General features: G+C 40.4%; 1 protein-coding gene across 1 annotated transcript in view; it reads right to left on the minus strand.

Annotated features, from left to right (window-relative positions):
* agbl4 (AGBL carboxypeptidase 4) overlaps nucleotides 1-22165 on the minus strand; it is a 249305-nt gene that overhangs the window by 78980 nt on the left and 148160 nt on the right. Inside the window, exon 6 of the mRNA XM_019262716.2 lies at nucleotides 4825-4864. Coding sequence (XP_019118261.1) covers nucleotides 4825-4864 — 40 coding nt within the window. The remainder of the gene's footprint in view (nucleotides 1-4824; nucleotides 4865-22165) is intronic.

Below are 22165 nucleotides of genomic sequence, written 5' to 3' on the forward strand. Positions count from 1 at the left end.
AGTTTGTTCCCACCCTGATTCCTCCTGCTGTCCATCCTATGAAGATGATACAAAGAGAGGTGAATGAAGGATAGAGGAAGAAGGGAGTAAGAAACATAAAAAGGGGAAAACACAATGCGATAGAATAAGACCACCAACAAAAATAATAACAGCAGATAATGAGAGGAGGTCTAAACGAGCATGGGGAGAAACACTCACAGCAGAGAAGGAGGCGCGTGAGGGGATGACAAGGAGAATGGGAGCGTAAGAGCGGAAACTCCTTTAATCTGAAGGGAGAAGGAGAGGGTGTCCTGCCTGTGTTTCCCTATCAGAGTCATTCATCTGAAAGCCTCACCTGCTCTTCATACAGCCATCATAATAACCTTCAGCATGTTGAGTGTGTGCGTGTCCGCTCACCAACTGTGAATAGTAATAAGCAGCAGGGCAGGATAAAATATGTCTGCCAAGTTAAGAATATAATAGACTTCCCTTCAAGGCCACACGTAACAACAGCCTGAATAATGACCTGCAATAATTCACACAGCACACTGAGCTCTACACTGGTCAGAGGAGGAAACCTTTCAGTCAGAATAATTGAAAGCTATTTCAGTCTATCCAGGGCCTCTTCATGAGTGTAGACTAAACCCTGAAGGAGGGTAGTTCTACAGTGCCCACTGGGACAGACTTAAGCGCAATCAAAGTGGAAGACGCAGAAATTTAAAAGAAAATTAAGTTTTAAACTATTAAGATTAATTCAATTGGACACCATAGTCACGGTAACAGTATAATTTTTACAAGGCATTTTATTATCACCCGAGTCTAACAGCTTGTTTTGACATTTTAGAGTGCTGAAGTCTGAATAACCAACAAAAAAAGAGAGCACAACATTAAAATAACCTAAGCATTCAGATACTTTTACTTCTCAAGGTTTTTGTTGTTGTTGTTGTTGTTTGTTCTTGCTATAAATTTAGATTTTGTGCCAATAATGAGGCCCTACACAGACTAAGGGTGTTTTAGATTCTTTAGATTTAGAATCTAAAGCGTAGCATTTGATTTTGGTGGTTAGTTTGTAAGAAACTTAACAATGTTTCCTGAGCAAGTGAAGCAATTTCACCTAAACATGTAGAAAGTGCTGATATGTAAGTGAAGGGGAGTGTTGTCATTACTTGCTTATATCTAATTAAAATGCAAAGTCTTATTGAGCTGTAGTGGGAGTTGTCAGTCTTTCGATCCTCCCAAAAGTATAGATACTGCTACAGAGAGTATTGTGCAATCAACATCCTTTGGAGCCACCGAGATAATTCCAAGTACTGACAGATATAAAAGAGATTCAGACTTTCTCTAAAGAGATGAGAGGGCCAAGCAAAACACAAACATCTCTGCAGCAGTCCACTGATCAGCCCTTTCACGAGTATGGCTAGACAAGAGTCAGACCTCAATAAAACACATCTGACAGCCCACCTGGAGTTTACAAAATTTCAAAGCATTAGGAAAAATGACCTTTGCACTAATGAGACAAAAAACAGGTAAAGTATCTTCAAATACCAAAACATGAACCGTGGTGATGGCAACATGATGCTACAGTGATAATGATCAGAACCGAGCACTGGGAGACATGTCAGGACTGAGGGAATGATGTCCTTGAAGAAAAGCTGCTCTGCAGCTCAAATTAACTCTGATTATTCTGAAAATCCACCAGTCACCAAGACAACAACGTAAATCAAACAGCAACAAACTGGAGTGGATACAGCAGTCTTTCTTTAATGGCTTAAGCTGGGAACATAGAGAGAATTAACTAGAGCTCTGCAACCAATTTGATTGAGATGATCTGCAAGGAGAAACACTGTACCAAACCAGCGGTGGAAAACCGTTGTGAGGTTTCCCAAAGGCAAGTTTTCACATAAGGGTGTAAACTGATGGAAGATTAAAGAAAAGATCATCCCATAACCGACGGTGAAAACAGTGATAAGGTCTAAATGTTTGAATGAAGTGAATCATGAATCACCCCCCCTCCCCCAAAATACATACTTGTCATTGTAAACTTGAAATAAACACTTTCCGAGGTTAGTTCAGTTGCAATTAGTTGATCACATCACCATCTGTCTCGCACTCCCTCCTCTCCAACCCTTCAGTATTCTCTACTAATCCACCAGATGCTCTCCACTTTCCCTCCTTTCTCCACCACCTGACTGCTCCACCCTGTTCTTACTTCCCTCATATGTTCTGCAGTTACCTGGATTTCCCGGCCCACCTCCTCCTCTGCACCTCATTCCCTCATCAGCGACATTTAAACCACTTCTTCTTCCTTTGTTGCTCCCTGATTATTACGTTATGTTGCCGTGTGCTTTATGTCTTGTATTTGTTTTCTGCTTCATCTGATTTACCTGACACCTGTTACCTGCCTATTTTGGACCTTGCTTTATGTTTTGGGACTGTGGGAATTTTCTGACTGTGCTTTGGATTTGTTTGCCTTTGTTGAACTTCACACTTTCCTGCCTCACCATCCTATAAGCCTTTTGCAATAAAATCATTGAACTGTCAAGCTCTGCCTCAAGAGTCTGCATTATCAACTGTATTCCTGTTTCCCTGCTTGCACCAGCCGTGACAGTATACATGCATACATGTTATCATATAATTTATGTGATAGGATATCCAATCCTCCTGTCTTTGTGTTTCTCACTTGACCATAAAAGGTGTTGCTATGAAGTCTTTTTCACACTCTCTCCCTTCTTCCAAGCCCTTTCTCCCTCTCTCTCTCTCGCTCTCTCTCTCTCTCTCTCCCTCTCTCTCTCTCTCTCTCTCTCTCTTTCTCGTTGCCCTCTGTCAAACTGTGAAGGCCAGGGGCGAATCTTGCCTCTGCCCAGGGCCTGAGGAACAGCTGCAATACAAACCTGCTAAATTAACCCGGTCTCCATGAGCCTCAGATATGCATTATTCTAATCAAAGCATATTAGATCATCCAGATACTTTAGACATATGGGTCTCTGTATCCTCCTTGCCATCCCCATCTGTTTCTCCTCCCCCGTTTTTTAAATTTCCATTGCTTTCCATCTCAGTGGATCCTTCGTTCTAACAGCTGCCTCTCTACAGTAAGAGACTGGCATAGATTTCTAACAGTGTAAGTACTTTGTGACATGTTTCCACATCCAGTCAAACTTGGAGCACCATATGTGCGTCTGACTGGTACATGTTCCGAGTTTGAGGTGCATTTTGGACATTATCCAAACTACTTTGCATAAACTGTAAACATATTTTACTTCTCATGCATACTGAAAATAAAATGAAACCCTGAACAGTGCAGTAACACAGTGTGCTCATAAGCATTAATAGAAAACGTTCCATTCATGGTGCTTAATAAGACACATTTCAGTAGTGTGTGTGTTTGAGGGATTCAGCATTGTATGACAGCATCCCAGTAGTGCATAATAACCAATTTTAACTGTGTTTATAGCATTTCTATATTATTTTGCAATACCTGTGCAATGCTGTATCCAAAATCTAAATGGTTCTGTATTGCACATGAGCATTTTGGTGCTGTTTAGATTTATTGTAGATTTATGAAGTGTTCTTATAAAAGTAGTAGTTCAGTCTGGTAGTGAACAGCACCAATCACAATGAAAGGCTCCACAGTAATGTACTTAAACTGTCCAAACAGAAACCTACTTTGAGGATAAGCAGTAAATCCTCATGAGAAGATTGAATTAGCAAACAGTGAGCAACCATATGCAAACACTGCACAAACAAAATAGTTAATTTTAATCAACCAATCAATTAACTGACCAACTGTTGTAGCTCTAAAGAAAACATTATATTATAAAAAGTATATATAAAGGCATAAACGTGTACAAGTGTTTCTAGAGTCTGTGCCTGTATAAACATAATGCTTGAATATCAAAGCATCTCATAGTAAAGTAAAATATATTGACATGCACAGTAATGTCTAAATTACATCAACTTATGCACACACTAACAAAGAGGTACACACTTAGAAAGACATAAACACCTGCATGTATAGTCACACAGTTATTCAGTCATGTGTACGTGCTCTCAGCACAGGTAAACACACGCCTACACAGACAGACTGCGATCAGGCGTCGCACAAAGGCTGGCACACAGTAAGAGTATAATAAGAAACTGAAAGCATCTGAATGTGATGTGACACTGCAATAATGGAAGTAAATGTGTAAAATAACAAATCTCATGGCAGGAGAAGAAGAGTATCTGACCTGCTGACTAATCTCTTAACAATCTCAAAATGAGGACAAAGTGTCCTATATGCTCTTACCATACACACAAACACATAGAGGGATGTAAGCACATGTACCGAGCATACGCCTGGGGGCACATGTTTGCCCAAATTACTTGTGTGACTACAAGTGAAAAATCGAGTTCCATATTATCCCGTTATAAATGCTTCAAGGCAATCTTTTTTTTTTTTTTTGACATTTAATACATTTCATCCTAAGACGGTGTCCCTTAGCACACAAAGAGTTGCTCAAGTAACTGACCAGCAGCCATCAAATGAGCAGTGCTTTTGCTTCAGGGTTTTTTGCTGCACAAGCACAGTGTTACACTTGTCCTATCACGCATATGTGCAGTTATGTGCGTGTGTGTGTGTTTGTGTAGGAAACCAGCATTCATAAAACAGCTTGTAACTCTTTTAGCATCTAGAAGTGGGTTAAAATACAAACTTGACATTTCTGTCAAATCAATATCATGCCAAGTTAAAAACATGGATATCAGTGCACTGATACTGAGTTTCCTCTGGAAGCATCACAGTGTATATGAGTGGTGGAGTGGTGTTGAAGTTGGCAAAAGTGGAGTCATAAGATGTCAGGGACTTACCAGAGTTGGTAATGGTTAAAAGGTCTAGACGCCGTTGTTGCTGGAAGAAAAACAGAGAGGAAGGTTAGACAAATGTCATAAAATGATCGTCAATCTGTAATTATCTTGCAGAAAGTCTATTAATCAATCTAATGTATGCCATATTGGTTTAATTTGCTCATTAGCACTAGTATTTTTCAGTAGCTTAGTTGAGTTGTACTGTGCTGTAACTGTTTAAACAGTTATAACCTCATAAAATTGTTTGATTGAGAGCAGAATTATTTTAATGTTGAGAGATGCAGAGATGCAGTGTCATCATTTTTACCAAAATAGTTTGAGATTCTTCCTCCAAGTCACTTCTTAACAGAACTACACTTCTCTGAAGAAGCAATAGACTTCTTTTTTTAACCATAAAATAACGGATTTTAAATAATTGCTACATTGATATGTAATCAATTATTCCCACTCTGTGCCCCGTATATCTGTTTATTCACTATGTAACTTCGCTCCAAGTACAATCACCTACCTAAGCGCTAAGTCACCCACCACCAACTCTTTCACTGCCTCTCAACTCTGCAATTCTTCCTGATGGACAGTAAAGTAAACTGCTGTCAACTATAGTTGCTGTTAGATAATGTTAACTCAATCTATTAGCCGGGCTGCCCAGACTGTGAGCTCAGAGCTGGGCTTCTTACTGCTGGACTAGTAAGTAATATTAGCTGGCTGCTATGTGTTGTGTTGCACTTGCTTGATGTTTAGTTGTTAGCAACGTTGTCAATTTTTGATTATAGGTAATGTAATTATAACAAATACACAAAAACAACTGTCCTTATTTACAATGGTGGTATTGCGTTTTGGAACTGGGCGTGCTAAATCACAAAAATACCAATTTCTACCTAGTGAAGCATCTACGAGCTTGTATAACTATAAGTAGTTTCCTAAACACTCTGCGTGTGTGTGACCTCATGGGTTTTGATGGAGCGTGTTTGAAAGAGTGTGCAATTTTACACTTGACGTCTCCAGCAGCTGAGAAGGAGTCTAGAGTAGGTGCTAGCTGGCTACCCCTCTCTTTAACCTGCTGCCTTTCTACACACACACACACACACACACACACACACACACACACACACACCACACACACACTTGACTGTTGAGCGCTGCAGTAATCAACACCTCAGCCCTCCTCATCTACCAGTCCCTCAGGAAGGAAGATCTTCACATCCTAGGAAAGGATGAAGGGTCTGTGTATATGAGTGTCAGTGAGGCACAGTATAGCTAGGTCACAGTCAAAGCCAGCTTTTAGGACCAGACGGCATTAATATTCAAGCACCATACTAACCAGTTGCTGAGAGGGATAAGCAAAGAGACTCTCAGCGTACTCCTTCTCTCATCACTTATAGCATGCCTGGAGAGGAACACTTATTTTAGTATTTAGCAGATGCAACGTTAAGAGTCATAGACATCTGACCGTTCTTCTTACAATCTTGTGCTCAGGATAGAGTTAAAGGTAGGAAGGAAAATATCTTTATAGGTTATGTTAGGGTGCGCTCTGTGTTGTCTGTTGAATATAATGTACACCAGCGATTTAGTATTTAGCATTTCAATAAATTTCTGGCATTTGCGAGGCTAACTTTAAAAAAAGAATGAACTCAAAGTAGTTTTTGAAAATCACTGGATCACTCTGCCGTAAACTGATCTGACATGTGAAATCCGTGCATTAATGCCACATTAAAGTTGTTTTACATTAAAATACATATTTATGCAAGCACTTTCATGCATGTGCAGTGATTATACATGTTGACTTAATTTAACATTCTACATAATGTAGGTGTTTTATATATATAAATATATATATATATATATATATAAATATAAATAAATAAATATCTACCAGAGCTTGGAATAAAAATCTAATTAAAAGCTAGTCAGGCAAACAGACAGAATCCATTTCTTATGGACATTATTGCAAGCTGATGAGAAAAATGTAGTTGTGATACTTCTCCATGAAGTCAAGTAATGAAAAGGGCCAATGTTGCTCGTGCTGTCACTGAGCGAAGCTCATTTCAGCATTGAGGAGCCAGGAAAGAAGCCAGATGCTTTTCTAGTAGGGAGACGCTCCAGTAAAATAGCTGAAACTGAAACGATGCTAATCTAATGCTAATTTTGCATTGAGTAAAATATGGGTACCAGCACAGCATAGTCACCTGTAAAGAATGATGGATGTAGTGCATGTGTGGTGGAGGAAGTATAGATGCTGGGTTTGGTGACGATGTAAGCAGTAGAGGTCACTGTGACAACATGAGACGCACAGCAACAGGAGAGCAAGCTGAGATCATAAATGTCCACCACTGCACTTACACCCACAACCAGATATATAAACACGTAGCCTCCACCCACAAGTTTCACACTCACATCCACACATGCTCTGCTTCTACAACCTGTGGAGACCTGTGACACTCTACAGTCAGTCGTATAGTGAGCCGCAGCAGGGATACATTTACACCTCTTGTTCTTTTCACTGCTGACGTACAGTGGATAATGCCTTGACAAGAACCCCTAACTAAACCAGAAAATACTAGGTCACATATGTTTGTGTGTAGATTGAAATTGAAATTCCTTTAGCAAATCCTACTCTGTCTGCACAGCAGTAGGTAATCCCTTCAATACACATATTTTTCAACTAGTTTGTCACTGTGTTTGTTATTATTCATTCATTGTCATTAAGTGTCCCCTAATAATTTATTTTTTCAGATTTCCTTTTTAATTGTTCTACTTGATGCGTTGATTTCTGTCTGTTTTTCACCTCTTATGAATGATACTGTATGCTACATATATAAAGTTTTCGACACTACTACATAACAATAAATAATAAGTAATAAAAGCAAAAGCAGATAGGTTGATTAAATTAGCTCTTGGATTGCGCAGCACCCTCTACTGTCTCTTTAGCTCTCTGCAAGTGAAGCTCCGGTAGACTGACTACTTTTTGAAATGTTTTCTTTTTAAAGATTATTGTGTGAATATGAAGGACTGTAGATGTATGGAACCAGGGAAACACACATATGTGCAAGGAACCTCCAAACGTGACACCATTGTGAAAGCCATTTCTATACACACACAAACACGCACTGATGCACACACTCTGATGAAAAGCGTGAGTGCCGTTCAGCCTGCCAGTACTTATAGACAGATAATGAATGTGTGGTAGAGAATTACAACACACTACTACTACTCTCGCTTTCTTCTGCTTTTGTTAGTTCTTTACATGGATAAGGTGCTTAGTGTTCCTTAGGAGGGAGCGAGAGAGAGACAGGCAGACACACACATAAAGAGAGAGTGGGGAATCTGACACAGAGAGAATTATATTAGCAAAAGCATTTCAGGGCAGAAAATAGGATTGAATTAATCTTTATCAAATACAGCCAAGAGCTGAGGGATCACACCCTGGTTGCCTCAGAGGGGCAGGCCACTGCCCTCTCGCTACTATAATGACACAACACACACTGCAGCAGACTAAACCAACTGCAGAATTTATTTATTACTGACTAAATGATTGATTGATTGATTTCATTCTTGTAAACTCACGACCAGGTTGGTGGGGGTCCGCTATGCAGGGAAATAAAATGATTGTTGGTATCTTCTGGTATCTGGATGCCTCAAAAATACTTTTTTTTTATGGTTGACAGCTTAACGGATACTAATTGGACTGACCTGATGGGGTAGGCCATACTTGTATACAACTCCAAGAAGGTTAAATCATTATTTGCAAAAGGCCGTCTGGCTCAGATACACAGATGTTTACCACAGGTGAATCTAGACTGGACCTGCCAGTTAAAGTGTTATTAGGTCAGAAAACAAGGAAGCAGTTGGAAGCCAGAGGTGACGGCCACTCCAGCTGTCACGGTGGTCCAGCCAACCAGCAAGTGTGGACTCTGGGGCTCTACAGCCAGCAGCGCAGTAAACAATAGTGATACGGACCAAGGGACTGAAGTCCTGGATCATCTTAAAATAGCTGTAGTGTTATATGAGAACATAATTAAGTTTTATTTTTCAAGGTATGTAAGCTACGTAACCAAGGAGCCCAAATCAATGCTTCTAATCTTGGATGTTTTATGAGCGCAGGTCCTGATAAAGTTCGATTTTAAGTACGCAATTTTGCAAATACTTCAAACCAATGTAAAATTGATATTCTGACTATAAGACAAACTACTCACTTTCTCTATAAATGGTCTTCATCAGATTCTCTTATTATTATTTTCTATATATCTTATTTAATTAATAGTTTTCTAATATGAGTCTGACAACCCCAGCCCCCTAAAGAAATCTACAATATTCTAATCAGTATAAATACGGTCATTAACAGAACCAATCAGCAGAGCAGATAGCAGACTATGCACCATCCTAATCTGGGTGGGAGGGATGGGGGGGTCAAATGGAGTGACAGCAGTGGAAAAGCCATTAATGTACTAAACCCCTACTTTATGACTAAATTAAATATTCATGCACAATCTACCCAAAACCCATTTGCCAACATTTCCTCCAGAATTTACTTTTCATATTTGCTGATTGTTATCACAGAGCAAAGAGAGAGTGAGGAAGAAGAAGGAGAGAAGAGGCAGGGGCGCAATCGGGGAGGGGAGGGGGGAGTAACTAAAATCCTCCATCATTTTGTAGCTCATTTCAAATTAATTTAAAGCCAATATGGCTAAATTACACTGCCACCACCCAACTATGTGCAGAGTTTTCAGTTTTTTAAGAGAGAATATGATGTGAGATGGGAATACTAGCAAAGCCAATCAGCAGGGAAATATCTTCAGACAATGCACATTTATTAATTATTATTATTATTGTTAGTAGTAGTAATACGTTATTTTATATTAAACACATTGCCCATGATCTAGTACATTGACATATACCTTTTTTCAGACAGTTGCCTATTTACACAGTCAGGACATTGGCAACAATAGCATTCACAAGTTGTCATGTGATCTGTTGTAAAAAAATAATGATTATATCTGCTTTATGGGATGAACATTGCTTATACTAAGTATGTTGGGTTACTGGCATTTTGTCTGAATACGACAGTGACATTACAGCTTGCTAGGTCCATTAATTATTGCTGCGTGCTGTGATCCTGGTTTTACCCTCCTGCTCTCTTGATGAGGTCACAAACAGGAAACAAGCATCTGGATCCAGTCCCGCTGCTGTCCCCTGGGTGCCATAAACCCACTCACACACACAAACATCCCCCTATCATATATCCAAGGTCAGGGCAAGGGTCGACGGTTGATGGGGTTGTGATTGAGAGAATCGTTGTCAACAGCCTGACTCATCTTCCATCTCGGTCTGGTCCTCTCTTTTCATCTCTGCTGTCTACCTCATCTGGCATCTCATCTGAGTCACCACTTTCACTTCTGTGTATGCTCACACAGCTAAACCCCCCCCCCCCCCCACACACACACGCACACACACACACACAATGCCTGGACTCATCTGTTACATCCCAGTCTGTGTGTCTAACTGCATCTTAGTCATTGTCCCTTGGTAACACAGAGGGGAGGTGAGGTAAGAATGAGCTAATGGGATGAGCTTTTAGGTTATGTTTGGGTGTGGCTGTCTAGCCGACTAAAATCATAATTTCAGGGGAATACAGGTGGTCAGGTTGTCTTTCTAAAATTGCAAAATATAATACTACTCCAATTTAATAATTAAATATAATAGAATCAATACAATAATGTGTTTAATTGATATACTGTATGAAAAAGAATGGCACACCAAATATTAGGCCTAGAGTTTAATATTTGTGGGACGTGCCAGAAGAATGAGCAAACACTAGAAGTAGGAAAAAATCACTATGAGATCATTCCTGTAGGAAAATGGCTGCTTGCAAAGTAGAAATGTGATCTTGTCTCCACTTGCACGACAGTGTAAGATAATGTGTGTTGTGTTGCTGAGAGGAGGAGAGAGGAGCTGGGAGCAGAGGGGATGGAGAGCAAGGCTTTGTTGCGTGACCAGGAGCCCTTGGTTAAAAATACAACAAACCAAATAAAAGATTTATTCCTTCTGAGAGCAGAGAGCAGCTTCCTCTTGAGCGGAGGGAGAGGACATCCACGGCCACCTGCACACCGTCCTCCCTGCTGCTGCCTTTATTGCACTCCCTCTAACACCGTGGACTGCAGTAATCTGATAATGTGCATAACAGCAGGCATGTACAGATATTACATGAGGCTGCTGCTGACACATGAATATGCAAGCATGCAATAAACCACACACACACACACTTTATGTGTATGGTCATGCAGACATGCCACTGCCTTTTCTCATAGCAGCAAAAAAAATATGATTCAATTCCATCTTGATTTCATTAAGTATTCATGAAGACCAATTAAAAGAGCAGGTAAGATGGCCTTTCCACATCTTTCTGTCATAGGCAGTCTGTCAGGTTGCTGGCTTTTTTGAATAAGGACCCCATGGGTCTAGACTGTACGGTGATAGTACCCCACTTCTTTCTTTTCAAATACTCAAACTTCCAGTTTGAAGGCAATACATTACATCGCTGGCCAATGTTGTTAACTAGATGATAACAAAATGTACCATTATTTTGTAATCTGAGAATTGGACTCATCTTTGGGTGTGGCCATCACTAATGTCAGGGTGTTATCAATGTTTGACTGACAGTGTACAATTTTTACAAATTCATTAACTGGAGGACAAATCTCTTTATTTTATTTTGAGAAGCTCTGAACAAGGTGTAGAAAAGTGTAAAAGTATTGTCCTGGCGCTATAAGATCGTGCAGAGACAACAACTGACTGGTAAGTCTTCAGAACGCCTGCAGAGGGCACTTATTAGTTTTATAGATCAAAAACCATTTACTGTACATACAATTTTGTGTTGAAAACAACTGTGTTTACCATGAGGGTGCAGTGTTTTTCCAAAACAAAAGCTCTTGGTTACCCAGCATCTGAAGATCCTGCTAGGGGCTTTCATATCTGCAGGCGATGAAGAACTACAGAAAAATACAGAAGTAGCAGTTGGAGGAAGGCTGCAGCAGAATAATGTGGGTGAGCTTTAGGGAGGCATGAAAAGCCTCTTTGGATACAAGACACACAACAACAAGTAGTCTACAGTGGACGTAAACTGGGCCAGTGTGCTGAATTTATTCAATCTTCAATCAATTCAATCCAACACATTTTTTCTCTGCTTCTTCTTCACAGCATTCACCAGTCCACATGTCCATTGAAAACACTCAGCTAAGAAAGCAGCTGAACAGAGTGCAAAGAAGCCTGCTGGTCAAGGTGGCATGAACTGCAGAGTCATCAGTGTCTGTGAAAGTCAGCTGTGTGTGGTGATCCAGTACAAACAAAATTGAATAAGAAGAGGACTACCAACTGTTTTAGATTAGTAGCTACCTCTAAAGCAGACTCCAATGTGTGATGGTACTGTCTGTGACAGTGTTTTTACTTCCACATGGACATGCCCATGTCCATCTCTTTTCATCCTCTACAAATCAAAACTCTGGGGGGTCTGGATATTGTCTCTGTTTAGCCTTGTTACCTGACCCATCAAGTCTGTGTACCATGAAAACAGAGCTGATGGCTGACCTGTGCCTTGGGGTGTTATTATACCTAGTGCTCTAATGAAATACCTTCTTCTCAGATTGTGTTTGCAGACACTACCACTTCACACCACGAGTTCATAAGAAGACCAGATGATCTGTACTGCTCACAGTCATATTGAGGTGACCTTCTTCTTCCATCACTGAGACTACATCACACTGAAGGTTTAACATTTATTAGCTAAATTTGTTTCTGTATCCTTTTAAAATCAGAAAAGGAGATGATGCGATCCCAGTCAAGCAGTCTGTTACACCATGTGTAGAATTAACCCAACTTTAAAAGCTGCAGAAACATTAGTCACTTAGCATCTTTTGTGGATTTTAATATGTCCAACTGTTTATATACTGTAGAGCTCTAGTTTTATCATCTACTTTGTACACTGTCATGCCTCCTACTCATCATAGATATCAGACAGTACTGCATATAGTATTAAATGTTAAAGGACATGTGTGTTCTTCTGCATGACTGTGCATGTGTGTTGGTAACCTAATAGCCCCTGCTGAGTCAAGAGTTTCGTCTGTGACCTGGCAAAGAATCAATAACAGCTTCTTGACACTGGGGACCAATCAATGTTTTGAGGACACTGATAGCATACTTGATACCTCAACGCACAATTGCACTCCCACACACACGCAGAAAGACTCTGTGCTATCATCATTTCCCCATTGGGCTGTGATTGACCCCTGCCTGATGGAGTGCAGGTGTAGTGACCTGGTATTTACCAGCGAACGCTGAATCAATGCCCTCGCAGTAGCAGACACATAGTCGGGACAACCCCACAGAACTACTGAGCAGAGATCAAGGACCATCCAACGTTACTGAGTCTGGCAACTGAAGATGAACATTACTGATTAAAAAAAATATCATACTCAACATATCTGTTTTTTGCAATTTTTACAATTAACCAAAATGGTGGCAGCTGCTTTAGGATTGCTCTTCACCTAAAATATCGACTGTATATTTGAAAAGACAAGTAATTCACGTGAAATGATGTCTCTTTGATTATTGTCAGTGGAAGAAATGTGTGATTGAATATTGGTCACTACTGGTCTAGGATCACAGTAAAAATAGAAGCCACAGTGTCCTTAATCAACAAGTTTAAGAGAGAAGTCTTTCCATTACATTACCGTGTGAAGCCTGTTAAAATGTTTTATCTTTTGAAAACACAGCGTCAGTAGTATAGTGGAAAATCCACCTTGGTTTTATCGTCTTATATTTCCATCATTTTCTGTCTTCGGTCTTCAATCAGCTGTGAGAATAGGATGGAAAATGGAACTGAGATTCTTCCATATGGGACTTGGAGCTCCTTTCAGACACGTCAACAAACTTTCAAAGTTTGGTGACTGAAACAGAAATTTAAGCTCCTGCACAACAGTGAACTTGAATATTGACTTGCCGATCCCCCTGTCTTCATGCCAACTCTATTGGAGTATCAATAGACAAGACGTAAGGTTGAAAAGTTCACCCATCTCTCCTCAGGGCCTAATTGGAGCTGAAGGTCAGGAGACGTGTATGTTCCTATTGGTTTATTGCTTTTATGGATCCAACAAGAGTGACGAATGTGTATGTGTGCAAGGCGTGGAACAATTCTCGTCTCGTGTCTTGCTGCCTTTTTCCATTTCAAAACCTGCTATTTTTATTTTTTTTATGATATCCCCAAAACAAATTCAAATGTCTGTTATCTTCAAGTAACCAGACAGTGAGAGACATATTAGAAAAGAAATGAAACAAAATGTTGTGTGACTAAAGCGTTTTCTCCAGCACAACTTTTCCATTTAGCTGAGTTCAATCAGGTATTGGAATTGAGTGCTGAATAGTTCTTTAAAGCTGAAGCAGGCTGGACCGCTGTGTTACTGGTAATTAAGCGGGACAATAATTAGCTGCTAGCGGAGGAGAGAGAAAGCGAGGGGAAAAGGAGTTTGAGGGAGACGCACTGAAAAACAAATACAGCAAACAAAAACAACCCCCCCCCTCACCACACACACACACACACAAACACACACACACACACACAAACACACATTAATCTGAGATGTGAGAGATGTGTGCGTTTCTTCCCCCATGTCAAAGCAGCCAGCCCCCTCTCCAGATGCTGACGTGTGGACCAGATGGATGCACTGTTTGGTGTCTGGTAACTTCTGATCACAGAATAGAATGAGAGTGAAACTGAGAAAAACAGGGAGGATGATAAGCAGGGACACATAGCGGGATGCGAAATGACAAAATGAAAAGAAGATGGAGCGGGATGTCATCAAAGAACGGTCAAACTCACAGAGGAAACTGTGCTCACAAGCAGCACTGAGTGTGTCAGTGGATGAGTGAGAGAAAGTTATGGTGTATAGGATGCCTTTATGCCTTGTTCTCGCTCTCTCTGTCAGAAGAGGGTCAGCTTGCTGCCAATGCCTTGTGACTTGGAACCTAAAAATCAATTTAACACCAGAGCTAAACAAAGCGGCATTGACCATCACAGGTACCTGGCTCATAGCCAGATCCATTAGCCGTATGAGTGTATGTGTGCTTTTGTAAACTGGGCTGGTCAAGAGGTTGAGTTGCGCTGTTGTGGAGCACGTCTGGTCTACTCCTGTATAACCCGTCTGTGTCGAAATACAGCGAGACAGGGATAGCAGCCAGGATGAGATCTAATATGTGGCATTGCCTTTCTGCTGATTGCTGGGAATCTTGAGGCCTGTGTGTTTCCTGAGGCGGCCAAACAACCGAGCTATCAGTTTCATTCAGACAATAAAAGCAAGCAGGCGGACAGAATGGAGACAGGTAGACAGCACATAGAGGAGAAGATACAGTACATACAAAATAAAAGCTGCACATTAAAAAAACAAAACACAAAAAATAAAATTGTTGGATAAAAAATCTCATGACATTAACTAAGATTATAACTTCATGAGGGTTGTCATGTAATAAAATCAAAATAACATGTTCATCCATCAATTTTTACCACCTCAAACATCTAGTTTGGAGAAAACTAAATAAAGACATTCTGTGCAGCCACATCATCTAGGTCCTCCCTGGGATCACAGAGCTTTCCCAGGCTGTGTCTGCCCTGGGGTCTACCAAGTTGGATATACCTGGATTACCTTCAAGGGAGGCTTTAGTGCAGTAACCTGATCAGTTGTTTGAACCGTCTCAAACGGTAAAGCACCCCTCTGAATGTCTCTCACTGTTTCTGCCTCAACATGAAGACAGCTACTTTTTGCTTCTTGCTCTTTTGGTCATGATCTAAGGCTTGAGACTACAGAAGAAATGTTAAATGACTGGTTAATCAGGACTTCACCTTCAGGCTCAGATCCCTTTGTATTATGACAGCCTGCATGACTAATCACACATTGCATCAATCTGCCTGTTGGATAGCAACTCACATTGAACCCAAGGAGGGGATATCTAGTGTTGCTTGGAGAGAAACACAGACTTGGAGATTACCATTCCAGTTGCTTCCCAATCAGCTTCCCAAATACTCACTGGAAATCATACTGAAGCCAACCAGACAACAGTTGAGGTATTAGTCATCAGCAAATAGCAGACATGCAATCTTATGCGCCAACAAACAACTCCTTGGCTGCACATTGAGAGCGTGTCTATGAATGTTACATAATTGATGACATGATGCAGCACTGACAGAACCCAACATCCAGAAAGAATAGCTGGTCCACTTTTTTTACGACCAGAGGCCAGATGCATACAATTTCACAGCTTAAATGTGTGTATGCATACACATTATTTTCGTCACATTTATAAAGCAGTGTGTGTATGCTTGGTTCTGCTTCATAAATCTCAGTCATTGTGGGACTGGATGAATATGCCCCCAATTTCCTCTGCCAATAGATATAGAAATGTCCCTCATCACTCGTTTACATGTTGATACTTCTGACTGCTCCATCACTAGAGCAACCTGTCAATGAGAAAAAGGGTCACATCTGGTGCAAAAGTCCTGATGGCTCATTTAAAGCACAGACAGTATAAAGAATGGACATTCTATCCATGACGAACCCACAGGTTTCTGAAAAGTTGCTTTAGAGCAGCATGTTGACGTTGACAGTCTGGGCAAAGGCAAAGATTTAGATCGCTGGTGGACCAGAGGCGGGCTGAATGATGAGTGCTTAAACAAGCCGCCTATAATGACACCCACCTGCTAAGTATGCATGACTTTAAGCATTAGATGAAGATGCTGAGGTTCTCTTTGGGAGTGACCAAGATGGACAGGATCAGGAATGAGTACATCAGAGGGACAGCACATGTTAGAGGTTTTGGAGATAAAGTCAGAGAGGCCAGACTGAGATGGTTCGAACATGTCCAGAGGAGAGATAGTGAATATATTGGTAGAAGGATGCTGAGTTTTGAACTGCCAGACAGGAGGCCTAGAGGAAGACCAAAGAGGAGGTTCATGGATGCAGTGAAAGAGGACATGAAGGTAGTTGGTGTGTGAGAGAAGAGGATGCAGAAGACAGGGTTAGATGGAGGCAACTGATTCGCTGTGGCGACCCCTGAAGGGAAAAGCCGAAAGGAGAAGAAGTAGAAGAAGTTAAATAGAAATTGACACTGAGTACAGTTGTCATGAACGTCAAAATCAGCTATAGTGACCAAAGCTGTTTTTTGCACCAGGCTGTAAACGTGTTTATTTCTGCTGTGAAGTTGGAAATTTTAACAATGGGGGCTAATGGAGATTGACTCGTCCTGTAGCCAGCTTCAGGTGGACGTTTGATGAACTGCAGTTGTTGGCACTTCCACATTGGCTTCACTTCACAGCCACAGAAGTTGCCACTTGGTTTAAAGGCACAATTTCTCAATGGATTGAGTATTTTGATGTATCACTGTATTTAAACAACAGCTAGACCTGCTTTATAATAAAAAAAATGAAAAGCTCACTTTCTACAATATTAAACATTTAAGTAATGTTTCAGATAATATCAATTATTGATTATTTATTAGTAGTTTATTGTAACATTATCTGGAATTGTGCTTTATGCTTAAACTATTATCTGTACAAAAAAGAGTGTTCGATTTGGTAATTCTGAACAATGCATGTAAATGTGTGTACTTATAACATGTTTATCCACTGTGAAAGAAACCTTATTGTTAATGGGGTTGGTGCCTCCCTGTGGAAAATGGTGCACCAACAGCAACCTCTCCACACCTCCATCTTGTCGGGCCTAATTTTCCCTCCCTTGCAGTTCCACATCTTATAGTGCCCTGGCACCTCAAGGTCTGCTCTCCTCTCAGGAGTCTCTTTTACTCTCTTGAGATAAAACAAACAAGAAAACAGTCGTTTGACGCATCTGTAATCACCTTAGCTATATCCACTGGAACTGAGGGCTTTTAATTTGCCGTGCTTTTAATTTGTTTTCACAGCAGTTTCTAGCAAATTGAATTTGTTAATTAAAGCAGCAAAATGAAATGCTGAGCATTATTGACGAGATGCTAATTGGGTTAGTGTGGAAATTGGAAGTGGGGGTGAAGTGGGGTGGGTGGGGGCTAACAAGAGGGTTGTGAGGGGGGGAGCAGGACGTTTTGGGGTATCAATAGTCAGGACAAATCGCATTACAGAACAGTGTAAGAAAGGCTACATGCCAAGTTGCCCCACGGTGGCTGCATTATGATGTGTATATGTGTGTATGTGCGCGCACTATACATCTCCCCAGGCTTTTTTTGGCAGTCATACACAGACACAGATAGACAGCTGCACTTCCTCCTGATTTCTCTCCAACACAGATAAACATAACCGTACGTATTCAAACATGCATGCACACACACTGGCACAAACAAGCAGACACACACACAGAGTAGCATCTGTCTTCTTCCATTAATAGAGCCTCATTAAAATACAGTAATATCTGCTAAATTTGACATACAACAATATGTGTTAAATAGATCTGAACACATTTGGCCAAATGTAACTACGGTAGTTCCAACAGCAGGCCACAGGCCAGACTATGATGGGGCATATTATCTAGAAATGTGTTTGATGGGAATAAATTGCTGAAAAAATATAATTAATCAAACAATTGAAAAAAGGTATTTCAAAATCATAATAATATTTTCAGGGTGGGAGGGTGGTGCACAGCAATGTGTGATGTTTGTATGTTCTCCCCGTGTCTGTGTGTGCTCTCTCCGGGTATTCTGACCACTCCCACAGTCCAAAGACATGATGCAGGTTAATTGGTTAATTGGTGACTTCAAATTACCCATAGATGTGGATATGAATGTAGACTGTAGATGGTTGTTTGGTTGTTTGTCTCTTTGTGTCAGCCTGCCTCCCACCCATTGTCAGCTGGGATCAGCTCCAGCACCCCCACGGTTATGGAAAACGGATGGATGGATGGAATATTATTGCAGTCGGGTGGGATTTAACAATGGAAAAACAAATCAGCTGCTCTACCCTTTAAAAGCAACACACTCATAGATGTGATGTACATAATGGGCTGGAAGGAAAGTCAAGTCTGGCTTAGCCTGAGAGGAAGCTGATGGATTTGTCTTCGAGATGCAGAAGTGTGAATATACTACAATGCTAGAAATTCAATTTTAATATACAGAATTCTAAATATGATGAATTTACATACATTTCAGGACACACTAACATCCTGGCCACTGTGTCTACAGGCTGGTAAGAGCTTTCATGAAAGGCAATGACATCCTATGCCTGATTCATTTTTTAACAGAAGTATTTCCCTTTTAGTTTTTAGCACATCTACTTTTGGTTAGTCTTATGCGGTTAGTCTTCCGCACTTAGGAGTACAGTATGTTATTTTTACTTTGTGTTCTTTGTGCCACTATTAAAAATACCCCCCAAAAAAGCATTTCATACCCCATCTGGTCTTTGCACCACAGAACGCCTCAGGCATTGTTGCAAAATTTAAAAATGATTCAGAAAAGCTTTAAAAAGAGTGAAGCACAGGGCTCTGAGTTATGGCATTACTTTTTGTATAAAGATACTAACTAAGGACTGTTAGGAATGTGCTCTACTGAAGAAGTTCTGTGAAGTTGAGTGGATACAGAAAAGCTCTCTCTTTTGGTGTTAATGACACTGTTAAGTACTTTATTTTGTCTGTTGAGAATTTCATAACTTTATTTGCCAAAGTGCTCCAAAAATAAAGTCATTAATATTATTGAATGTAGTCCCTTAAGGGGTTTGTGCGTGTGTGCACACATCCCCTCTTGCCCATACATACGTAGTAAATCGTCTTTGCACAAATGAAGGAAACTATAAACCTCCTTACCCCCCGCCTAACAGTCTAGTATCAAACATCAGTCCTTAACTAGCTCATTGACCCCTCAGAGCTCTGCTGAGCTGTTCACTGCTAAGATCGCTCAGTCTCCCTCCGGGCACGTTGGCCCAATGCACTACTAATGAGAAGAATTCGCTCATTTGCCTTGAGATCCACATGGGTGAAGGACAGAGGTGTTGGGTTTGGGGAAAAGAAAGAGATGGAAGGAGAAAGGAATGAAATAAAGTGACAAATAACAAAAACAAAAAAAGTAAGATCAGGAAAGAGATGGAGGCAGTACGAGAGAGGAGTGTTTGTTTGCAAACAAAGTACAAGAGGCAGGGAAAAGGGAGGGCCGGGAGAGGAGCAGCGAGCTGGGTGAGACGCTGAGCAGTGGTTGAATTAGGGAGGTGATTATAGCACTAATTACAGGCTGAGCCGCTTCATTGATAAGGTCCCAGCCTACACCTGACAACGCTTACTGCCCTATTCTCTATAATGCTGGAAATATTTAAAAGCACGCATACAAATAGAGTGGGGTTTCGCAAAGTGGAGAATACATCATGGTATCCCTAAAATATGTTGTAGTAAGAACGTTCTACACCTTAATTTACCTACTATCTTTGTTTAAACAACAACACATCTTAGTTACAAATACAAGTCACATTGCCGTACATACATGTGCAATGGTATAACCTATAACTTATTATTATTTTCTATTAACAACTAAAACAGTGTTTTCATTTGCATGAGGGCAGTATATATGCATCCTGATTATAAGGTGTAAATGAAATCTGGAGTTAGTTTAAACAGAAAATCCAAGCCAGATGTTTTATTTTTGTTTTTGTTTTTTAAATCTTGCATCACTGACACCAGCAATAGTGTCTGATTCTCCACTAACACAGTTAAGCATTTTTTGTGGGTGTTCTGATATTCATCATTTGTTTCTAACCCAATTGATTTCTTCAACCGAAGCCCGGCCTGTTCTAAGGTTATGACTCCGTCCTTGACCACCTTGACAAACAGATTGAATACACTGTACAGCATTTCAACAAGGTCTCTATTTCTACCAGTTCTATCACATAATACCCGATTTGGAGAGGGCGAATTTGAATGCTATTCATGGTCCCTATTACCAAATGTCCTCATCTAAGAGAGTGCACTCAGCAATACGAATCAAACTGAAAGGGATTGAATTGTTGGGCGCCACTGCATTTTATGCTGCCAGTAAATATATCTATCTTGTTCATAACAATTTGCGGCTCTGTGTTTTGTAATCATAAAAAGGATAAGTTTGGGGGAGATATGAGAGCCATTCTTTTGAGAGTGCTGATTACAGCAGGCACCATCTGCGTGGAGCACACAGCTGCCTGCCTCATCAGAATACCTAATATTCCAATGGAGGGGCTCTAAGTACCTGGCAAACCCAAGTAGATAGATAACAAAGAGCCTATTAAATAACGGACAAAGTGGCCTGTGAAGGTAGGGGTGGGGGATGTGGGAGTATGTGGTGGGAATTAGTCTTTTAGCTCCATACACACTCTGAGATGAGATAGCCCCGAGTTCTAATTAAAATTCTCATTCCCATCTAAGGTGGTAATTTTGATCTGAGGAAGAGTGGAAAGTTTGATGTCTTGCAGACAGCCTGCTCCTGTCCCCCCTTCCCCCCTTCTCTCTCTCTTTCTGTATTTCTTTTTCCTCTGTCTTGATCAAAATCAATGTTATCTGCCCAACCTGGTAACTCTTCCTTGCCCTTGCTCACCCCCAAAGTCATGTTGGAGCCATCTAATTTACAAAAACATCCTGCTACAGTCCTATTTAGATTTTAAAAAATGTGAAATGTGAAAACATACTACTGTACACACACACACACACACACACACACACACACACACACACACACACACACACATATATACATTCCTATAATGTCCTATGCCTTCCACGTCAGATAAGGATTTTCCTCTGGCTTACTCGTCCTTTTCTCCTCTGGGTATCTAAGGAAGATCTTGACTGCAGACCTACTGTTGAGCAAAACATAAATGGAGTAAACACAAAAAGGTGAACTTAACCCAGTTACTTTACAAATCCTGTGGTATGAAACTGATTTGTGCTAATAAAGACATCTATTTAATAAAATTTGTTTGCAGGATAATTACAAAATTTCTACTACAGAAAAGTACTTGTCTCGGATGGATTATCAGAATGCTCTTGGCTGGGGGAAATATTGGGACAGCACAATAAAAAAGTAAACTGTCACACTTGTGCTGTCAATTAGTCATGACAACACGTTGTTTCCAGACCCAGCAACATCACAGACGGGTGTGGCTAAAACTAGAGCTGCAAAGATTAGTCAATCAATAGAAAATTAACTGGCAACTTGTTTTAATCGCTTTCCAGCAGCATTTCCAAACATTCCAGTTTTTTCAGTGTCAGTTAACAGAATATTTTTAGGTTTTGGACCATTAGTTGTTTCACTGTTTTTTTAATATTTTAAAGAAATAAAATGGATTATCTGAGAATAAAACGAGCAG

The sequence above is a fragment of the Larimichthys crocea genome, chromosome XVII (assembly GCF_000972845.2).
Source record: "Larimichthys crocea isolate SSNF chromosome XVII, L_crocea_2.0, whole genome shotgun sequence".
Lineage (NCBI taxonomy): Eukaryota > Metazoa > Chordata > Actinopteri > Sciaenidae > Larimichthys > Larimichthys crocea.